Source organism: Tursiops truncatus, chromosome 12 (assembly GCF_011762595.2).
Source record: "Tursiops truncatus isolate mTurTru1 chromosome 12, mTurTru1.mat.Y, whole genome shotgun sequence".
Taxonomy (NCBI): Eukaryota; Metazoa; Chordata; class Mammalia; order Artiodactyla; family Delphinidae; genus Tursiops; species Tursiops truncatus.
The window spans coordinates 67,232,448-67,251,405 of NC_047045.1; the positions used below are offsets into that span (position 1 = coordinate 67,232,448).

The following is an 18,958-nucleotide window of genomic DNA, read 5'->3' on the forward strand; positions in this document are numbered from 1 at the left end:
TAAAATGTCTTCAGAGAATGGAGAAAACAGGAGAGAAGATGGTAAACAAAATAGAGAACTTTAATATTTTCAAACCAACTGTTTCACATTGGATGCAAAATGTTGGCACATCATAAAAATATGGATGTTTAAACAACTGTAGCTTGTGCTCAGTTTATAGTGATAGAAAGTGTATTTTACTTTGGTCGAATAAATAATACTGAAATATTCAATTATAAAAAAAGGTATTAAGCTCATTTGAGGTTGATAATTATGGTATTTATAGTGATGCTGATCTGCCAGTGGTCTCTGTTGCTAGTATGTAGGCATAGGAAGAGAGGATAGTTGGGCTTATATATGAGTGTGCTTTTGCCAGAGGAATGTAATAAAAAGATTCAGGGATAGGAGATAGGACAATAAAGTTCAAGAAAAATCTGTCATAAAATCAAAGCTGGTTGCAGAGGGAAGTTAAAGGAGAAAAGACTGGTTGTAATGAAGAAGTAGGGCAACACCAGTGAACTGGAAGCCTGTTGTAGCAAGCAGAGTTTAAAATTGGAAGAAAAGGAGTTATGCTTAGAGTGAGTGATTGATATACTGATATTGACAGTACAGCACTTTGAGATGGTAATTTAGTTATGGGGTGACTGGCATGTAAAGGAGAGTATGTACAGTTATTGGAGATCATTGTTGATAAGAATTGAGAACACAGCACTCACTGTATGCATAAGAAATAGATTTGCTTTTTCATCACAGAAAATTCAAAATTACAATTGCTAAGTAAAATAAGGATTTATTCCCTCATTTAAAGGAAAGTCTGATGTTGGCAGTACCCAGCGCTAGTGTGCCAATTCCATGAAGTCATCAGGGACTCAAGCTCTTTCTAATTTCAAGTCTACAAACTAGCACGATTACCAAGGTTGCCTTGTGGTCCAAGATATCTGCTAGAGTTTCAGTCATCCCATTTCTATTCTTGGCAGCAGGGAAGAGAAAGGGGAAGGAGTTAGTAAGGTCCTTTCCTGCTGTCATTCCCCCTTTTAAGGTCCAGAAGTCTCTCCCAACAATTTCTGGTTATATGATATTTGTCTTCGGTAATAACATGGCCGTATTTTACTTTGAGGAATACTGGGAAATATACTATTTTGGCTAGCTACATTACAGCTCCCTAATAATGTGTAGGGATCTAGTTTGTAAAGAACACGGGGAGAAAGGATGCAGGTAGACAGCTAGCAGTCTTTGCCAGAAGTATTGATTATCCATGTGAACAGCGAAAGTTTGAAGATGGTGGAAAGACAAGGAGAGACCCTGAGGTCCATGGGCAATTACAAGCATAACAATCCAATGGAAGAGAGTGGATGAGCCCTAGACCAGCGTATTTAGAAAACATTGAGAGAATACTGTAATAGTGGGATGCAAAGAGAAAACCAATCATACCTGCCAATTCTCTTTTTCAATTCTTTTACACACTAGAAGGAATGTAAGAGAATTAAAACTCATTACTTGAGAGGACTGCAAATAAAATTATTTCTTCAAGTGACATTCAGGTTTTAATTAAGACAAAGAGGAAGAAGGAATCTGAGGAGAGGTAAGGGGAGTTTGCTGATTCTGAAACAGTAGTTCCAGGGAATATGGTAGAAGGAACAGGGCTGTGTGGAGAAAATACAGTTTACAGTTGAGAAGAGTAAGGATGCAGTGAGCAGTGATTCTTAACCTTTTGCCCATCTACCCACGAGTTAAAAATAATTAAACACAAATCTCCAATAATATGTAATTATTTATAAATAACATTTCTGTATTGATGTACTAATACTATATATGTATTAGAAAAATACTATATGTGTTATAAAAGATATGTAAAAATAGGAACTTATAAAGAATGAGATACATGTATTAATAGAAATGCTGATATCTTCTTGCCCACACTCCTGCCAATCCCTGGGATCTTATAGGTCTCAAAGGCTGCAGCCTCAGTATAGCTTAGGATGGGGACTATTAGGGGAAATAGGAGCAACCTAACACAGAATTGATCCCTACTCTCAACTAAAAGCCTTCCCCTTAAAAATAAGAGCAAGAACACTTAAAATTCTTCAGAAAAAAATTTGTAGCACCATAAGACATAGTAAGATTAAATTTGGAGGAAGAAAAAGCATATTATCAGTTATAGGTATTATCATGTGAGATGACATTTAATCTGTGATCTCAGTGAAATCAAATAGCCAAGACATATAAAAAGCAAAAACATATTAAGGAACCACAAATCATTAGAGAAAGAAAGGATTATTTCTTGAGTGTATTTGAGACAGATGCCAGTAACTGAGGTGGATGCATGTTATTAAAAGTTAAATTCAAAAAGGAATTTAACTGGAAAAATCATAACTGAATATCCAGTTTCTTAGAGATAAAAGAGCTTTCCAAGCTTAGAATTGATTGGGGGAAAAAATCGCTTTGGGTACATAAATATTTTAAGCTTCTGTGTTTTAAAACAATATTCAAAAATTGGAAGATGGCACAATATTTTCAGCCAATATTTATTTTCCAAAGAGCTCATGTGATGCACTTTTAATAATAAAAAAAAAATGCAACAAAAATGCTGGAAGACCAGAACAATTCACAGAGAGGAGGTGTTGGGGAGTTCAGTCACAATTATAACAACAAAAGCTGACTAAAACAGGTAGAGAGCTTGAACAACTCAAGAGATATGACTGGTTTGAAGAGGGGAGGGGGTTCAGCCATGCTTTAAAAGGCGTGGAGTGGGGAGAGGTGATTAGAACCTGGTACTCAAATGGGTAAACGACCTGGACATGTTGTTAAATATGACTGGTTAAAAGAAAGAGGAAAAGGCAAAATTTAGTCACACTTGTGATTAAAGCAATGGATAATAAGGGCTTTTTTTGCTTCTCAGATTTTTTTTTTGTCAGAGTGATATCCAGTGCTGGTTACTGTGCAGTGAAAATGAAAGCATCATGCTTTTTACACTGTAAGTCAGTGTAAATCTCTACAGTACTTTTAGAACTCCATTTTTTTCCTCTCATTAATACCTAGATGGATCAAACCCTTAAATTTGATATAGAAATAAATGTGTTAATTAATTAAGCTTAAAGCTCTATAACATGAGATAGCTGTAAAAGCCTAAGCCTTCAAAAGTAGTTCCCTCAGATACAGCTATTGAAATTAAAAATACATGCAGAATACATAACTGTATTATTTGTATATTAATACATCTTTAAAGAAGATATGATTGGGTTGACATAATTGAATTGGAAATCCTGAGAGTAGCTAACATACCAAGCCATGTTCTAAAGCTGCAGTAAATAAAGCAATGATAGACCAGTAGACTAACAAATAACAAAGCAAGATAGACAATATAAAGAATTAGGCCCTTTTATCCCATGAAAACTTAATGTATGCTAATGAATGATAAAAGTGGCATTTAAATCAGTGGGGCAGAATGCGCTATTCTTTCATTCATGTATTTATCTATTCAGAAAATGTTTATCGAAGGCCAGGCACTATCCCAGATGCCAGGGATACATCAAACCAAGTAGACTACAATCGCCATTTTCATGGAGCTTAAGTTGGAGTTGTAGTAGAATCAGAGGATAAAAAAATTGAAGATGATTACCTGCTGAGGAGAAAATAAAGCAGGGAAGGGGGATAGTGTTCACAAGATTCCATTTGGTGGGGAAACATGATCTCCCTCCTTTCTACTGTACAAAAAACTGCCACACGGCAATTTGTTAAAAAGGAAACAACCCAACAGAAAATTTGGCAGATTTTTTCCTTTTATTTTGATAGCTATTCCTAATTCATAAAGGAGGATATAGAGCTATCCAGTAAATCTCTAATACCTTTGAACAGTGAAAATGCAAAATCAGACAGTGAGGTAACACAGTTCTGAGATTGATAAGTTTAATATCAATTTTTAATTTAATATCAATTTTTTGTGAGTTTAGGAGAAATGGGTGCTTGCATGTGTTATAGATATAACTGCATAGTGGTAATTCGTTTTGGAAGACAGTTTTAAGAGTAGCCCTTAAAGTGAGAAAGGTACTACATATACCATGAGCCAGCAATTCTCATTCTTGGTATCTCCGTCAGGGAACTCTTGAATGTGTGCTCAAGAAGGTCTGGTAGCGCAACATGGTTTGTAACGATGAAAATCTGAGAACTACCCAAATGTGCTTTAGTTTGTTGTGGCCATAGTGTGGAGCACTGTAGTGCTACGCAGATCTCCTGAGCATATTGTTGAATGTAAGAGGTAAATTATAGGCAGTATATATACATACCAGTGGTAACAACAATTACCACCAAACTTTACAGCTCTTATCACTGGGAAAGCTATTTAGGATTGTGGTAGCAGAGAGGTTTTTAGCTTCAGCCTTATCTCTAATATTTCTATTTTTTTTAAAGAGATGGTATACTTATTTTTATTTGTATATATAAAAATGACCAAAAAAATTCTCCCTGTTAGCCTCAGCCTGAGTGGCATTTCCCCTTGTCCCAGCCCATATTGTGTATTTTATCAGTATTACTTATCTCGCCCTTGGCAAGTGCTCTTGTACACGTGGTTGTTTTTCTGAATGCCCTCACTTACCTATTAAATTGCAGGTCCCTTTGACAGCTTAGGACCTAGTCCTTTTATTTTTTAAACATAATGCCAAAAGAGAAGGCCTTACTTCATAGAAACTTATCATCATTCATCTTGCATTCTTTGGATAATATTTTTGTGTTCTTTATATTTGTGAATAAGAGCCATAGTAAATCAAAGTTTTATTTTATTTCTCAATTCACTTAAAACTTGAATTATTAATTAGACAAAACATATTTTAAACATTCAGTCCTGGAAATTGTTCAAATCGTATTTTTCTTTGTAGGTCGTTTGTATGCGATGCAAACGGGAATGAAGATTGACAGTAAAACTCCTGAATGTCGTAAATTTTTATCAAAGCTAATGGATCAGTTAGAAGCTGTAAGTTGAACACTGAAAATTTATTTTCTGCTTAATGTTTAAAATGCCATTTTATTTCATTTGTGTGTGTGTTGTCATTTTAGTTCTTCCTGTTGGCAGCAATCAGCAATGTCATAGCTGAGGAAAAATGAGACACATTTTTTTTTCATTTACATCATACTGCTTAGGGAGTTGTAAGTAGGTATACGTCGGTTTCAGTATCTTTACATATACATTATATTTTGTTCCAGGTTATTGTAGATGACCTTTGAGTCATTCTTTTGTAAGTGACAAACCCTTTCTAACCTTCCTTCATGCAGTCACACCGATGATTGATTTGGGAATTCTTAAATGGCTCTTGTAATAATGAAATCGGGGACTTCCTTGGTGGTCCAGTGGTTAAGACTTCGCATTTCCACTGCAGGGGGTGCATGTTCGATCCCTGGTTGGGGAACTGCAATCCCACATGCTGTGAGGCACGGGCAAAAAAAAGAAAGAAACGGGCTATTTATTTAGTGAAAAGGACCATGAAGGAAGTTGCCTATTGTTTCTTCCTCCTACTCTTGGTCCCATAACAAGATACTCTTATGGTCTAGGCATTTTCCTCTGCTAGCAGAAATGTGGGAGGTGACCAATAAGTCATCTTGAACTGTGATAGAACTTCACAGGTTATGTAGAAGCACGAATCCAGGGAAAATTGAAGGATTTGATTGGGTGTCAGTGCATCAGGAAGGCATTATTAAACCATAGTAACCTTACTTAGTAAGCAGGGCTCCACCCTGTGCCTCCCATGCCCAGCCATCCCAGTTTCTTTTTTAACAATGTCAAGGTTTACTTCTCATTAATGCATCTCCTCCAAGGCAGTTATATTCATAGCTGTGGCTTACTTTTTATTTGCTTATTTAGTTATGTGACCTGCTCAAGAGAATTAGAAACGTAAATATTTATTTGATCAGTTGCATTATTTTGTTTAGAGAAACAAAATTCAGACATATTAAAAATCAATGCACTTATACCAGTCGGCCCAGAACTTTTTTTAAAAGTTGAAAGTTATTCAGATCAAAGCCTACTTGTATTAAGCAGCCATGGGCAATAGTGTTCTCTCTAACTTTGTATGGGTGCCTGGCCTTCTGACCCAGAATCCTGTCATCTGCTACTATTAACCATCCAAGGTAGCCTGGTGGCATCACTGATGACAACTCAGCTGCCCTTGGAGCCTGTCTGGCCTTCTACTTCTAATACTGCTTCTGTGGATGCAGGAAGAATTTGAGTACTCTTCTTTTGGAGGGTGGGGTTAGGAGGTGGGAGGAAGAATTTGTCTGACACGTAGCAATACATTTGTACAATACAGTCTCTTACAGACATTTTATATAGAATATATCTCTTTATTAATTTTACAGCTTAACAATAATAGCTAAAATAACAATAGCTTATGGATAAGACAAAACTCAAACTGTCTTTATAATATGCAAAATGTAAAATCACATTTATAAAGAGACTTACCAGGAATTTATTATTATCTACATTAAATAACAAGTTCATTCCATGGTGAGAACATATCTGCTTGTGCTATAATGTTTATATTTATAGTTGGAACACTTCAAGTATATTATGTTTTTGCTGCCAGTTTTTTATGCTGAAGGTGAGATGAAATGACATGCTCCCACTAAATTTTTCTAGAAATAAATTGCCTCTACAATTAAAGCATTTCGCAGTGTGGATACAGTAAACCAGTGTTATATGTGGGGCTTTTTTTCTGTTTTTGTTCAGGATGAGCATGCTCAGATGTCCTTAAATTCCAGTATTCAAACTCTTCTGGGCCTTAATTATGAGAATATGTACTTTGCTGATTTTATGAAAAATCCTCTCGCTTTTTCTAAATTTAATTTGTTACTTTATAATGTTCTTTGAAAAAAGCAATTTTTAAACAGTAGTGTGGTGCTCAGATCTAATATTCCAGAAGGTCATTTTACTCCAATATGACAGTCTGAGTAAAATGTAGGAATTTAGTTTGTTGTTTTTAAAACACTTTAAATTATTGTATGTGTAGGAAAGGGATGTACTGACTGGAAATTTACATGGTTGTAAATTGTGTTGATTTGAGGTATATATTTGTCTACATTTTTAAAATTTCCGTAATCCTATTCTAAGTTTGTTTTCTTATACGTTACTTAGAATTAGATCTCTAATGCAGTGTGCTCTGAGAGATACTTTTTTAGGATATAATGATCCTTCTCATTGTATTTTTCTGTATTTGATAGAAGAAATTGAAATAGAAATAAATTAAAGATTTAAATTATGTATGGTTAGGAAAGAATTTCTTAATCCCATTTTTAGGATACTTGTTAGTACATTTGAAATATTTGTCTGATGCTTTACATAGATAGTTGGATGGTTTTTTTTCTTGATTATTTTGATATTTAGAGCTAAATTAAACGTTCACGTTATCATAAGTGTCTTTCTTCAAAATTTTGTGAACGTTGGATTTGATTATTGGGAATTTTTATACTTAAGTATACACTTCTGTGAGCCCAGAATCATAAGTTCTGTATCTCATTTTATTTTAGCTTAAGAAACAGTTGGGCGATAATGAAGCTGTTACTCAAGAAATAGTTGGTTGTGCCCATTTGGAGAATTATGCTTTGAAAATGTTTTTGTATGCAGATAATGAAGATCGTGCTGGGCGATTTCACAAGTAAGTAAAGATAGATAAAATTAAATTTAGTTACTGTATAACCAGAATTTATCCAGTTTTCTCTTGATTACTCTCAGACTTCCTGATTAACGATTTAGATTTTTTTTTTTTGAATCTCAGAATGAGTTTGGGTTACAAGAGTGATCCTGGCTTTTTAGAGAAAATGGCTAAACGAAGAATACCCAGGGCAGATTCATTTTCTTCATAAATATACCCTAACTAGCCATTTAGTAAGATCTGTGTTGATTTTAGCCAAAAACAGCCTGGTCCAATGATACTGATTTTAAAAATTCCCACCCCTACCGATTCAAATGATTTGTCATTATTATAATAAGACTTAAATACAAAGAAATACACATGGCTTGATATGGATTCAGATAGTACTGTCATTACATTTTCTAAAATCAGACGCATACTATGAAACCTTGTTGTAGCATATTCACCTGTTATATGTGTTGTAACTTCCTCCTAATAACAGATTACAGGAGCTCCATTGTGTTCTTGAAATCTGATTTTATTTAAAACAATTTCAGAGTGCTTTTATAAACATTGGAAGCTTTTGTCTTGTAGCTACAAGACTAATTCTTACATTTTTTCATTTGAATTAGATGAACTTTTCTTTTCTCTTCCAGAAACATGATCAAGTCCTTCTATACTGCAAGTCTTTTAATAGATGTCATAACAGTGTTTGGAGAACTCACTGATGAAGTGAGTGTACATTCTTTATTGTCTTATTAGCTGGAGATCAGTGTTGTTGCTTTTTATTAGTTTTATTATTGCATTGTTTAGTTAGAGCATCATGTCCATCAGAAATGTAGTATAAGCAAAATGTGTAATTTTAAATTGTCTACTAGCCACATTTTAAAAAGTGAAAACAAAAGATGGAATTATTTTTAATGATAAATGTTATTTTTTGTAGTAAGTTCTTTAAATCCAGCATGTATTTTATACTTTAGTGAGTACATAGCTACTGTATTGGTCTCTGAACCCCAGGTTCAGAGTTTGATTTTATTAAGTGTTTAAATATTACTGATCCTGGATGCTGTTAAATTTCTGTACTGTTATTTGGTAAACATTACTGGAGGCAGAGACTTTTTAGTACTGCTTTTTTCCTATTTTGTTTCTAGCCAGAAATATTATTGTTAAAGGTTTGTCTCTATTGTAAAATACATATAGAACTTGATATTTTACAAGATACTTCCTATCCATTTTATCAGTTTGTTTCTCATAACCACTCTAAGATAAGTAGAGCACATATCCATTTTATATATGAGCAAACTGAGGCTAAGTGACAAACTTGTTGCCGTGAGTTCAGTGTTGTTTTCACTGTAGCAGGCTTTACCATTGACCTGGAAGGAGAGATGTTAATCTAGAAAGAACAAAAGAGAGAGAGAGAGAGGAAGGAAGGGAGGGAGGGAAGGAGGGAAGGAGGAAGGGAGGAGAAAAGAGAGTTACAAATGAGACTGATAGAGGCATGTCATATTAGTGATTTGAGATCTATGAAGAACATTGCTTTCTATGAAATGATTTTTTCAAAATGGTGAGCAGCTCAGTGTATCATTCCAAACAAAACAAAGTACAATCTATCTATGCGATATTTTACGTTTGTAAAACAGTACATCAAAACTGTGCAATAAATGCTTTGTTTATATGTAAAATGTAGTTAAGCTCGAGGCCTGACGATCATAAGCTGAGTTTTTGAGTTGGCAGAGATGTGCAGGACATTTCAAAGTTGTGCCAAATGAGGGACACTTTTTTATTGTGTGTGACTGTCCCTTTTCTTTCAAAACATCAAGCATCCTGTCTCTTGCCCACACAGCATTCCCCAGTCAGATGACTAGAAACCACCAACAGATATTTCCAAACACCCGCGAGGGTATGGGGCAATGCCCATTGAGAGCCACTGCTGTTAACTTTTCTTGAAATAGAGCAACATCAGAGAAAACTGAGGCCTGGAGTGTGAAAACCACAAATGCTTCTCACTTTTTTGCATTTTAGAGGCCCTGTGGATCCACTGTTCAGCTCCCTTTCTACTCCTGTCTCCTGTTACTACTGATCTGGATTTTTTTTCCTGTTTTACTAGTATGGGGCTCTATACTAAACAGGGCACACAGAGGACATAGAGGTGATTTAAGCATGATATTATGGAAAGCTGTAGATAGGTAGTAGGGTTTTGGCGAGTACCAGGTGGCTGAAGGAGAATAATGAGACCAGATTAGAAAAGTAAGTCATAAGCCAGATCAGACAGATGATGAAAGGCCTGGCATCTTCAATTAGGGGATTTATATTTATTATATTTATTGAATAAAGAATTCTACTTTGGGGTGCTTGGTATGATAAGACTGTATAGAATGAACTGGGGTAGGAAAGAACTACAAGTCATTTGGCAAAAGAACTAGTTAATGATTACTGTGGAACTTCGTACAAAGTGGGTTGTCGTTGACCTGAGGAGAAATAATATGTTTAGACTTAAATTTTAAAGTGTGAGGTGCAGGTGTAGCATACAAAAATAAATCACCACAAGACTCTTAGAAATAAAAAGACAAGAAATATGCAAAATAGAGATAAAAGTTCAAGTTAGGAGATTAGACAAACCCTCAGGTAAGAAGATAGTTTTGAAAGAGAGAGAAAATGGTCAGATAAACATCCTGATAAACACCTGTATTTAAAAGACTAGAGGAAGAAGTGAATAAAGAAACACAAGTAGAGAAGTAGCTAGAAATGTAAGATATCAGAAGAGAAGGTCATGGTAAAGCACAGTAGCAGATCAGTTTGCCAGATACTTCTGAGATGGCTTTTCTTGCCTCTCCTACTTCTTACTTAGAGGAGCTGCTTTTGCCCATGTATCTCAGAAGCAAGCACACAGTTCTTTGAAGTTATAACTGCTAACAGTGGGGAACCCAGATAAAAGGTAAAGTAATAGATACAGGAAAAAGAACAAAATGTCCAGAAGTCTTAAGTGAGTAATGTAGGTTTTGTTTTGTTTTTGTTTTACTTAAGGGACACATAAATACCTCCACACATAATTAGCATGTAATTCATCTGCATTTCAGAAGGAAAAAAAATCTAAGTTTACATACAGGTATCCTTAACAAAGAACAGCTTTCTTAGTTATTTGAATATAGTAGCTAAGGCAGGGACTCTTAATGGGACAAATGAGAGGGCTTCAAAAGGAGTTGGGGGAGAGATGCTTAGATACTGAGGATACTAAAGACTACATGTAGCCCAAGAGTGAAAGGGACATTTTTCCAAAATGTTTACACTCTTTTCTTTCCCTGTCTAATCACCCAACCTGCTACCTAAGTTTTTCTGCCTTGCATTGGCATTAAAGTAGGAAATAACATCTGTGTTGGTGGTTAAAGGATCCAGAGAGCAGGAGGGGTCTGAAATGGTATGGAAAAAAGAAATTAGGCATTGTAAGGCCAGCATGGAAAGGACGTCCCTATAATTATTTGATTGGGCTGAGGTTTATTCTTTGGGCCTTTATGTAAATCCTGCATTTTAAATTAGCAAATGTATGTACACACATTTAGTATGTAATTATATGTGGGTGCTCTTCACTAACTTACATATGCTTGTTATAACATGCAAAGTTTATACATCCAGTGAAAGTTGTATATATCAAAAGTTATGGGCTTCCCTGGTGGCACAGTGGTTGAGAGTCCGCCTGCCGATGCAGGGAACATGGGTTCGTGCCCCGGTCCGGGAAGATCCCACGTGCTGCAGAGCGGCTGGGCCCGTGAGCCATGGCCGCTGAGCCTGTGCGTCCGGAGCCTGTGCTCCGCAACGGGAGAGGCCACAACAGGAAGAGGCCCGCGTACCACAAAAAAATAAAAAAGTTATAATTTGTTTGGCATACAATACTGACATTTCTCATATCCATTATTATACAGTGATCTTATCCTTATATGACTAGTGAACTGGTTTTTGGCCATGAACTAAGGTTGACTAAATAAAGGCAGCCGACAAGGAAAGTGAAATACTGGCAAGACTGTTCATACAGCAATAACATAATCCCCCAGCCAGCCAGTTTGATCAGCCTAGTTTCAAATTCTATTTTCCCTTACTTTTAATGTTGGTTTTTGTTCCATCATTTTCCATTTCTAGAAGTGGCATATTCATCATTATCACTGAGATACAGATTTTTCAAAATAATGATTTAAAATGTCATAACTTTAAATAATGCTCCACTTGAGTGGAATAGGGAGGAATACGCTCTAGCTGTGACTTTCGCAGCTCCTACCAAAACAGATAAGCAGAGTATCATCGGCATCAACCCTCTCTGGTAGGTCCTCATTGTTGTCTGAGGAAATCTAAGGCTTGTATTTATTTACTTGTGATTTAAGCACTCTGTGCCTAAAATAAGACACAAACTAGCAGAACATTTCTTATTTCACAATAACTATTAAAAATATGACATGTTTTAAAAGCTGGGTATAACTGGTTACTCAAAGCATTGTAACTCATTCCTCCTTTCCACTTTCACTTTAGTTTCATCCTATACTTTGAAAACACTAGCAGAGACAAAGACAGGAAACAGAAAGGTGGGAAAAGAATAAGTTTAAGGATTTCAGGTAGGCAGATTTTGTTTTTTGTTTTTGTTTTTTTTTTTTTGCGGTACGCGGGCCTCTCACTGCTGTGGTCTCTCCCGTTGCGGAGCACAGGCTCCGGACGCGCAGGCTCAGCGGCCATGGCTCACGGGCCCAGCCGCTCCGTGGCATGTGGGATCCTCCCGGACCGGGGCACTAACCCTTGTCTCCTGCATCGGCAGGCGGACTCTCAACCACTGCGCCACCAGGGAAGCCCCCAGATTTTGTTTTTTAATATATACTCCTGTAGGTATATTTCAGGAATTGCTGTTTCTTATTTGTTCATTCATAAAGGAAATGTGGTGGTGTTATTACCTGCATAATATCCCATAGCTTTTTAATAAAGCTGGAACTTTCTTCAAAAAGAGTTGTTTGCCTTGCTTCTCAAAGAATGCTGCTTGAGAAACATTAAAGACTACAATAACAGAAAATGAGGAAGGGGAAGGCATTATAATTATCTTGTAGTTTTTATTTGTGTTTTTTTTTTTTTTTTTTGCGGTACGCGGGCCTCTCACTGTTGTGGCCTCTCCCGTTGTGGAGCACAGGCTCCGGACGCGCAGGCTCAGCGGCCATGGCTCACGGGCCCAGCCGCTCCGCGGCATGTGGGACCTTCCCGGACCGGGGCACGAACCCGTGTGCCCCAGCATCGGCAGGCAGACTCTCAACCACTGCGCCACCAGGGAAGCCCTTTATTTGTGTATTTTAAAATTATCTTTTAATTTTATCATCTTTATAATCAAGATAATGGGGGTTTTTTAATTATATTTTTTAAAGTTTAAAAAATGGTATGGTTTTTTCCTGTCAGTTCTGAAAATTTATTTAAAAGAATAGCAACAGTGGTTGTCAGAGCCAAGCCTAAACTCCAAGCCAAGAGGTCATTTTACCTCTTAGGACTTGGTTTTTCTTCTATAAAATGGGAAGCCTGGTCAAGCAGATCTCTGAGATCCTGTGCAGCTCTACCAGTCTATGATTATGTGTTCCAAACATGCAAGAAGAGATAGGAAAAGGAGAATAAAAAGCAAAGATGAAAAAGCAGACAAAAAAAGAAAAAGAGAGAAGCAAAAATAGTTTTAGATTAGAAGCTCCAAAAGGAGGGATGAAAAATTACCCATTTAAGTTATATAAATGATAATGAAAAGTAGAGCCACCAGAAATTATGACAGCAGAGAACTAATTTCTAGTAGGAAGAAAGGAGAAGAAACATGACATGGCAATGTAGAGGTTGTCAGTGTAGGGAGGGAGCAAGACGAACATCTGGGGCCTTCTTATGGCATTTGTACGTAAAGATGTTGCGTCTTCTAATTAAATTCCTTTTATTTAACATTCCAGCCTTTTTTTTTTAAAGGTCGTTGGTTCACAAGCTACACTACTGCAGTTTACCTAATTAATTTTCCTATTTTAGGCTCTTTTACCCTGGAACCTATTCTCTTCTGTCATTGTTTTATTGAAGAACCTAACAGGGACTTTTCCTTTCCTGGCATTGCAAGTCCAGACTCCTTCCTATGCTACTTCTTACCAGTCCCATTGTATGTTTGTCAGACCATTCTGCTTACCTCCCGTGCTCAGCTTTCACCGTTGTAAACGTTGGTTTTTTAGCCTGCTTTGTCTAAGTGTTACCTTCTCTTCGAGTCGTAGCTCCATTATTCTAGCCCTTATATGCATTTCTCCATTCTCTCAACTCATTTAGGATCTTAACTTTATGAATGTTACACTATAAATGTGTTGACTTAAGATTTTTGTTTTTTTAAAATTATTTTTTTGGCTGCATTGGGTCTTTGTTGCTGCGCACGGGCTTTCTCTAGTTGCGGCAAGCGGGGGCTACACGTCATTGCTGTGTGTGGACTTCTCATTGCATTGGCTTCTCTTGTTGTGGAACATGGGCTCTAGGCACGCAGGCTTCAGTATTTGCGGTGCATGGGCTCAGTAGTTGCAGCGCGCATGCTCTAGGGCACAGGCTCAGTAGTTGTGGCACACGGGCTTAGTTGCTCCACGCCATGTGGGATCTTCCCAGACCGGGGATTGAACCTGTGTCTCCTTCATTGGCAGGCAGATTCTCTTTTTTTTTTTTTTTACATCTTTATTGGAGTATAATTGCTTTACAATGGTGTGTTACTTTCTGCTTTATAACAAAGTGAATCAGTTATACATATACGTATGTTCCCATATCTCTTCCCTCTTGCGTCTCCCTCCCACCCTCCCTATCCCACCCCTCTAGGTGGTCACAAAACACTGAGCTGATCTCCCTGTGCTATGCGGCTGCTTCCCACTAGCTATCTATTTTACATTTGGTAGTGTATATATGTCCATGCCACTCTCTCACTTTGTCACAGCTTACCCTTCCCCCTCCCCATATCCTCAAGTCCATTCTCTAGTAGGTCTGTGTCTTTATTCCTGTCTTACCCCTAGGTTCTTCATGACCTTTTTTTTTTTCTTTCCTTAGATTCCATATATATGTGTTAGCATACGGTATTTGTCTTTCTCTTTCTGACTTACTTCACTCTGTATGACAGGCTCTAGGTCCATCCACCTCATTACAAATAGCTCAGTTTCGTTTCTTTTTATGGCTGAGTAATACTCCATTGTATATATGTGCCACATCTTCTTTATCCATTCATCCGATGATGGACACTTAGGTTGTGTCCATCTCCTGGCTATTGTAAATAGAGCTGCAATGAACATTTTGGTACATGACTCTTTTTGAATTATGGTTTTCTCAGGGTGGCAGGCAGATTCTTAACCACTGCACCACCAGGGAAGTCCCTGACTTAAGTGTTATATATCGTATTTTGGAGTAAATTATACTGCAAGTCCTCAAAGGGGAGACTGTCTCATTCTACTCTTACATCTTCTCGGGCAGTAGCTGTAAATTTGCACATTGGGTAAAATCTCAGAGTAAAAACAGTAGCTATTTAGTAGCTATTTAGCTATAGATATTTCAAAAGTTGCTATAGTTTAGCTTTTCATTTTTCAATCTATAGTTGAAGATAATGTTCAGACTTGTTTACATGGAACTTCTTTCATAACTCATCTAAAATGTAATAGATCTCATTTTTCTTGGTCTATTTCCTGACATTTTTTCCTTTTAATTTCATGTCATTTTTCATAGTTCGCAGTATTCACAAAAATTTTTAAAGTCTGTATTTTCTTTAATCTTCAACTTAAAAAAAAATACTTTGTTGCTATTCTGTTTCTGAACACTCCTATCTGTTTAGTTATATGTATTTAACTCTTTTAACTGTGCTTTATGTATACAATTCCATCTCAGAATTTGATTAAATTTGTTGTCATTGTAAACTTCTACCATTCCAGTTATAACTGTCTTGGAATCAGTGTCCCAGTTTTAGGTATAAAGTCACCAAAAGTATATATTAAAATTTTTAATTTTGTATTTTAAAGCAAGCGATGTTCAAAATATAAATAAGTTATTTTTCTTTAACATCTTGTGTTAACTACTTCTGGCCAGTATTGATAGGCTTTCTTTTATTGTATTTTAGATTTATTTCACTTCTAGCAATGTTTGAGGAGCAGATACCATTTTGCCTTTATCTGTTGAGTTTCTGCTAGTTTGGGGGAATCAAATGAATATGGTATGTTTTCCTGCCCTCACAAGGTTTGTGTTCCAACTTGGAAAGGGAAGCAGAATAACTGAGTATGATGATATATGGTGTAGTAATGACAAAATACAGTGATGCGATCCAGTCCTACCATTTGCCTGGCACTGTGCTTAGACACTTTAGATATATCTTGTTTCACTTTCACAACCCTGAATTACAGTGAGAAAACAGAATCAGAAAATAAAAGTTCCTTGTCCCCAGATGCTATGGCCCAGAACAGTATTAACAAACTCTGTGTAATAAAGGTATAGCATTTTTTTCTTCTTAATTTCCATTCTGTTGCAAGCTGATTGTTTTGTAAAATATAAATAATGATTAACTAGAAAAATAAAACCTTAAAAAGACATATAAAATACAAACCTAATTTGCTATAAGTTTCCTAAATGCTCTCAATTTCTGTATTGTCTTGTCACAAAAGTGGTAAACAGTTTGCAGGCCAGCTCTGGTTCTGGGACCATATTTTGATTGGCACTGATCTACATCCCTCTATGGGAGCTCCCAGAGAATCCTGTTTGTATCTCAATCATGGACTCTCCCTACTCGAAAAACAGGGCTGCAACATAACTGGAATAATAATATACATGAATAGCTGTCTGCAAAGGAGGTAGTCTGTTTAAGGTATTCATTTGCACTGTAAGGTTCAGAATTAAGCAACATCTTCTTGCTAGCCTAGAAAACCATGGTAGATCAGGAGAAATTCATCTACTTACAAAACTGTGTTTTGTACATACACCATACCTTAAGTTTTCATGCTCTCACTGTACACTGAAGGTCTCAGTAATTGTAATAATAAATAGAAAGATATGAGGGTAGTATTGTCTCTCTTATTAGAGTATGAATTTCATGTATCTTGTATTCACTTCTGTATAATAATTGCCAAGAACAGTGTCTTGTACATGATCTTCAAATAGTTGTAAATGAATGAAGTGTTTTTGCATACAATGTTAGTATAATGTGGTTCAGAATACTGCAGGCATTGGCCTCAAAATCCCATATGCCACTTCATAACTGTGTGACTTTGGGTAAGTTATTTGACTTATATAAGCCTGTTCCCACATCTGTAAGATGAAGAAAATTGTAACACCTACTTCTTCAAGGTGTCTTGGATTTTAAATGAGAAAATACATGTAAAGCCTTTAACAAAGTACCTAGCATATAGTAAACGCTTAAAAAACATTAATTTTGCTTTTATTAGTTGATGGATAATGTTCTAATATCCTGTATTTAGAGAGGACATCCACGTAAAATACATGAAAATTTTAATGGAAACTATCCTCATCTACTCAATCTTATATATTAAGATAAATTTATTCAGAAATAGGCGTATTGTGTATTATTACTACTATATTTGGAGGTCTAGCATGTACAATTGGAGTCCCAAAAAAGAGACTAGAAAGAAAATGTTGAAGAAATAATAACCATAGATTTTCTAAATTGAGTGAAAAAAATAGTTATGGAGCCAAGAAGCTCAGTGAACCTCAAGTAAAATAAATACAAAGAAACCATACCTGAGAGCATTTACTGGTTGTGATAGTCCAACCAGTAAAGTTCAGTGATGGAAGAGGAAATCTTGAAGGAGCTGTCTTGGGAAACGACACATTACGCACAAGGTAACAATGCTTTGAAGGATGGATGGCTTCTCATTTTTTAAAAAAGTTGTGGCAAGAAGGTAATGAAATTGGCATATTTAAAGTACTGAAAGAAAAAGCAAACAAGCAAAAGAACCTGACAGCTCAGACTTCTATGTAGAGCAAAGCTACCCTTCAAATAATGAAGGTAAAATAAAAGACATTTTTAGATAAATTAGTTCATTACTAGCAGATCTGCACTAAAGATCTAAAGAACTAAAGAACAGCAGAAAGGAGGTTTTTCAGGCTGAAAGAAAATGATACCAGATGACAACTTGGATTTATAGGAAGGAATAAAGTACACTGATACAGTGTATAAGTAAATACATTAAAAACTATATATTCCCTCTTTTATTCGTTTCTTTAAAAAAATATATATGCCATTTAACTAAAACTTATTGTAACTATACATATATATTTGGTAACCCCCCCTCTAAAAAAAAAGGCAGGGAAAGGGAACAGAGGGAAACAGAAGCAGATAGGACTAATATAAAACAAATAGCAAATTTTAGGCCTGCATACAGCTGTATCAGTACATACTATAAATGTAAATGGAGTAACACTCCAATTTAAAAGTAGAAAGCAAGTCCTAACTGTATACTATTTATAAGAGACATCCTTTAAATACAGAGACACAGATATTTTGAAACTGAAAGGATGAAAAAATATTCAATGCAAATACTAAGTTAGCAAAATCTGAGATGGCCATATTAATATTAGATAAAGTAAACTTTAAGATGATGTTTTACCAGAGGTAAAATGGGACGTTTTGTTATCAAGAAGATATTACAGTTCATTAAGAAGGTACCACAGTTATAAATGTCTATGTACCTAATAGCAGTTTTAAACTTTATGAAACAAAACGTGATAAAAATAAAAGAAAATACAGGAAAAAAGTCATAATAGTGATTGGAGATGTTAACACCCCCCTCTCAGTCATTGGTAGGATAAATAGTTTAAAAGCAGTAAAATTATCTAAAATGAATAAAGGCTGCCCACATCAAATATTGGCTAGAATGTGTGAAAACAAGAGCTTTCGTACATCGCTTGGTGAAAATGTTAGATGTCATAACCAGTTTGGGAAGAGATTTGGCAGATTTTTGTAAAGTTAAACATACACCTACCTTTTTACCCAGCAATTCCTTGGTGTTTATCCAAGAGAAATGAAAACATATGTCCAGAAAAGACTTGTTCAGGAGTGTTCATAGGAACTTTATTCATGATATCCCAAAGCTGTGTAAACAACCTAGATGTCCACCAGCAGAGGAACTGATAAATAAATTGTGCTGTTACTAAGGTATAAAAAGAGGCTACTGGTATACCCTAAAACATGGATCAATTTTGTAGACATTATGTTGAGCAAAAAAAGACCCAAAAGAATACAAACTGTATGATTCCCTTCATATAAAGTACTACAATAGACAACTTGATTCTAGTGAAGAAAATTAGGAGTTTTTTGGTGTATGGAAAGGGGAAATTGATCTGGAAAGGGATATAAAGGAGCTTCC

The 18,958-nt window shown here is 35.9% G+C and overlaps 1 protein-coding gene across 2 annotated transcripts in view; it reads left to right on the forward strand.

Moving 5' to 3' along the window:
- VTA1 (vesicle trafficking 1) overlaps positions 1-18,958 on the forward strand; it is a 65,389-nt gene that overhangs the window by 13,447 nt on the left and 32,984 nt on the right. For both annotated transcript variants that reach the window (XM_033867784.2, XM_019951751.2), the window contains exons 2-4: positions 4,851-4,945; positions 7,492-7,619; positions 8,252-8,327. In XM_033867784.2, coding sequence (XP_033723675.1) covers positions 4,851-4,945; positions 7,492-7,619; positions 8,252-8,327 — 299 coding nt within the window. The remainder of the gene's footprint in view (positions 1-4,850; positions 4,946-7,491; positions 7,620-8,251; positions 8,328-18,958) is intronic.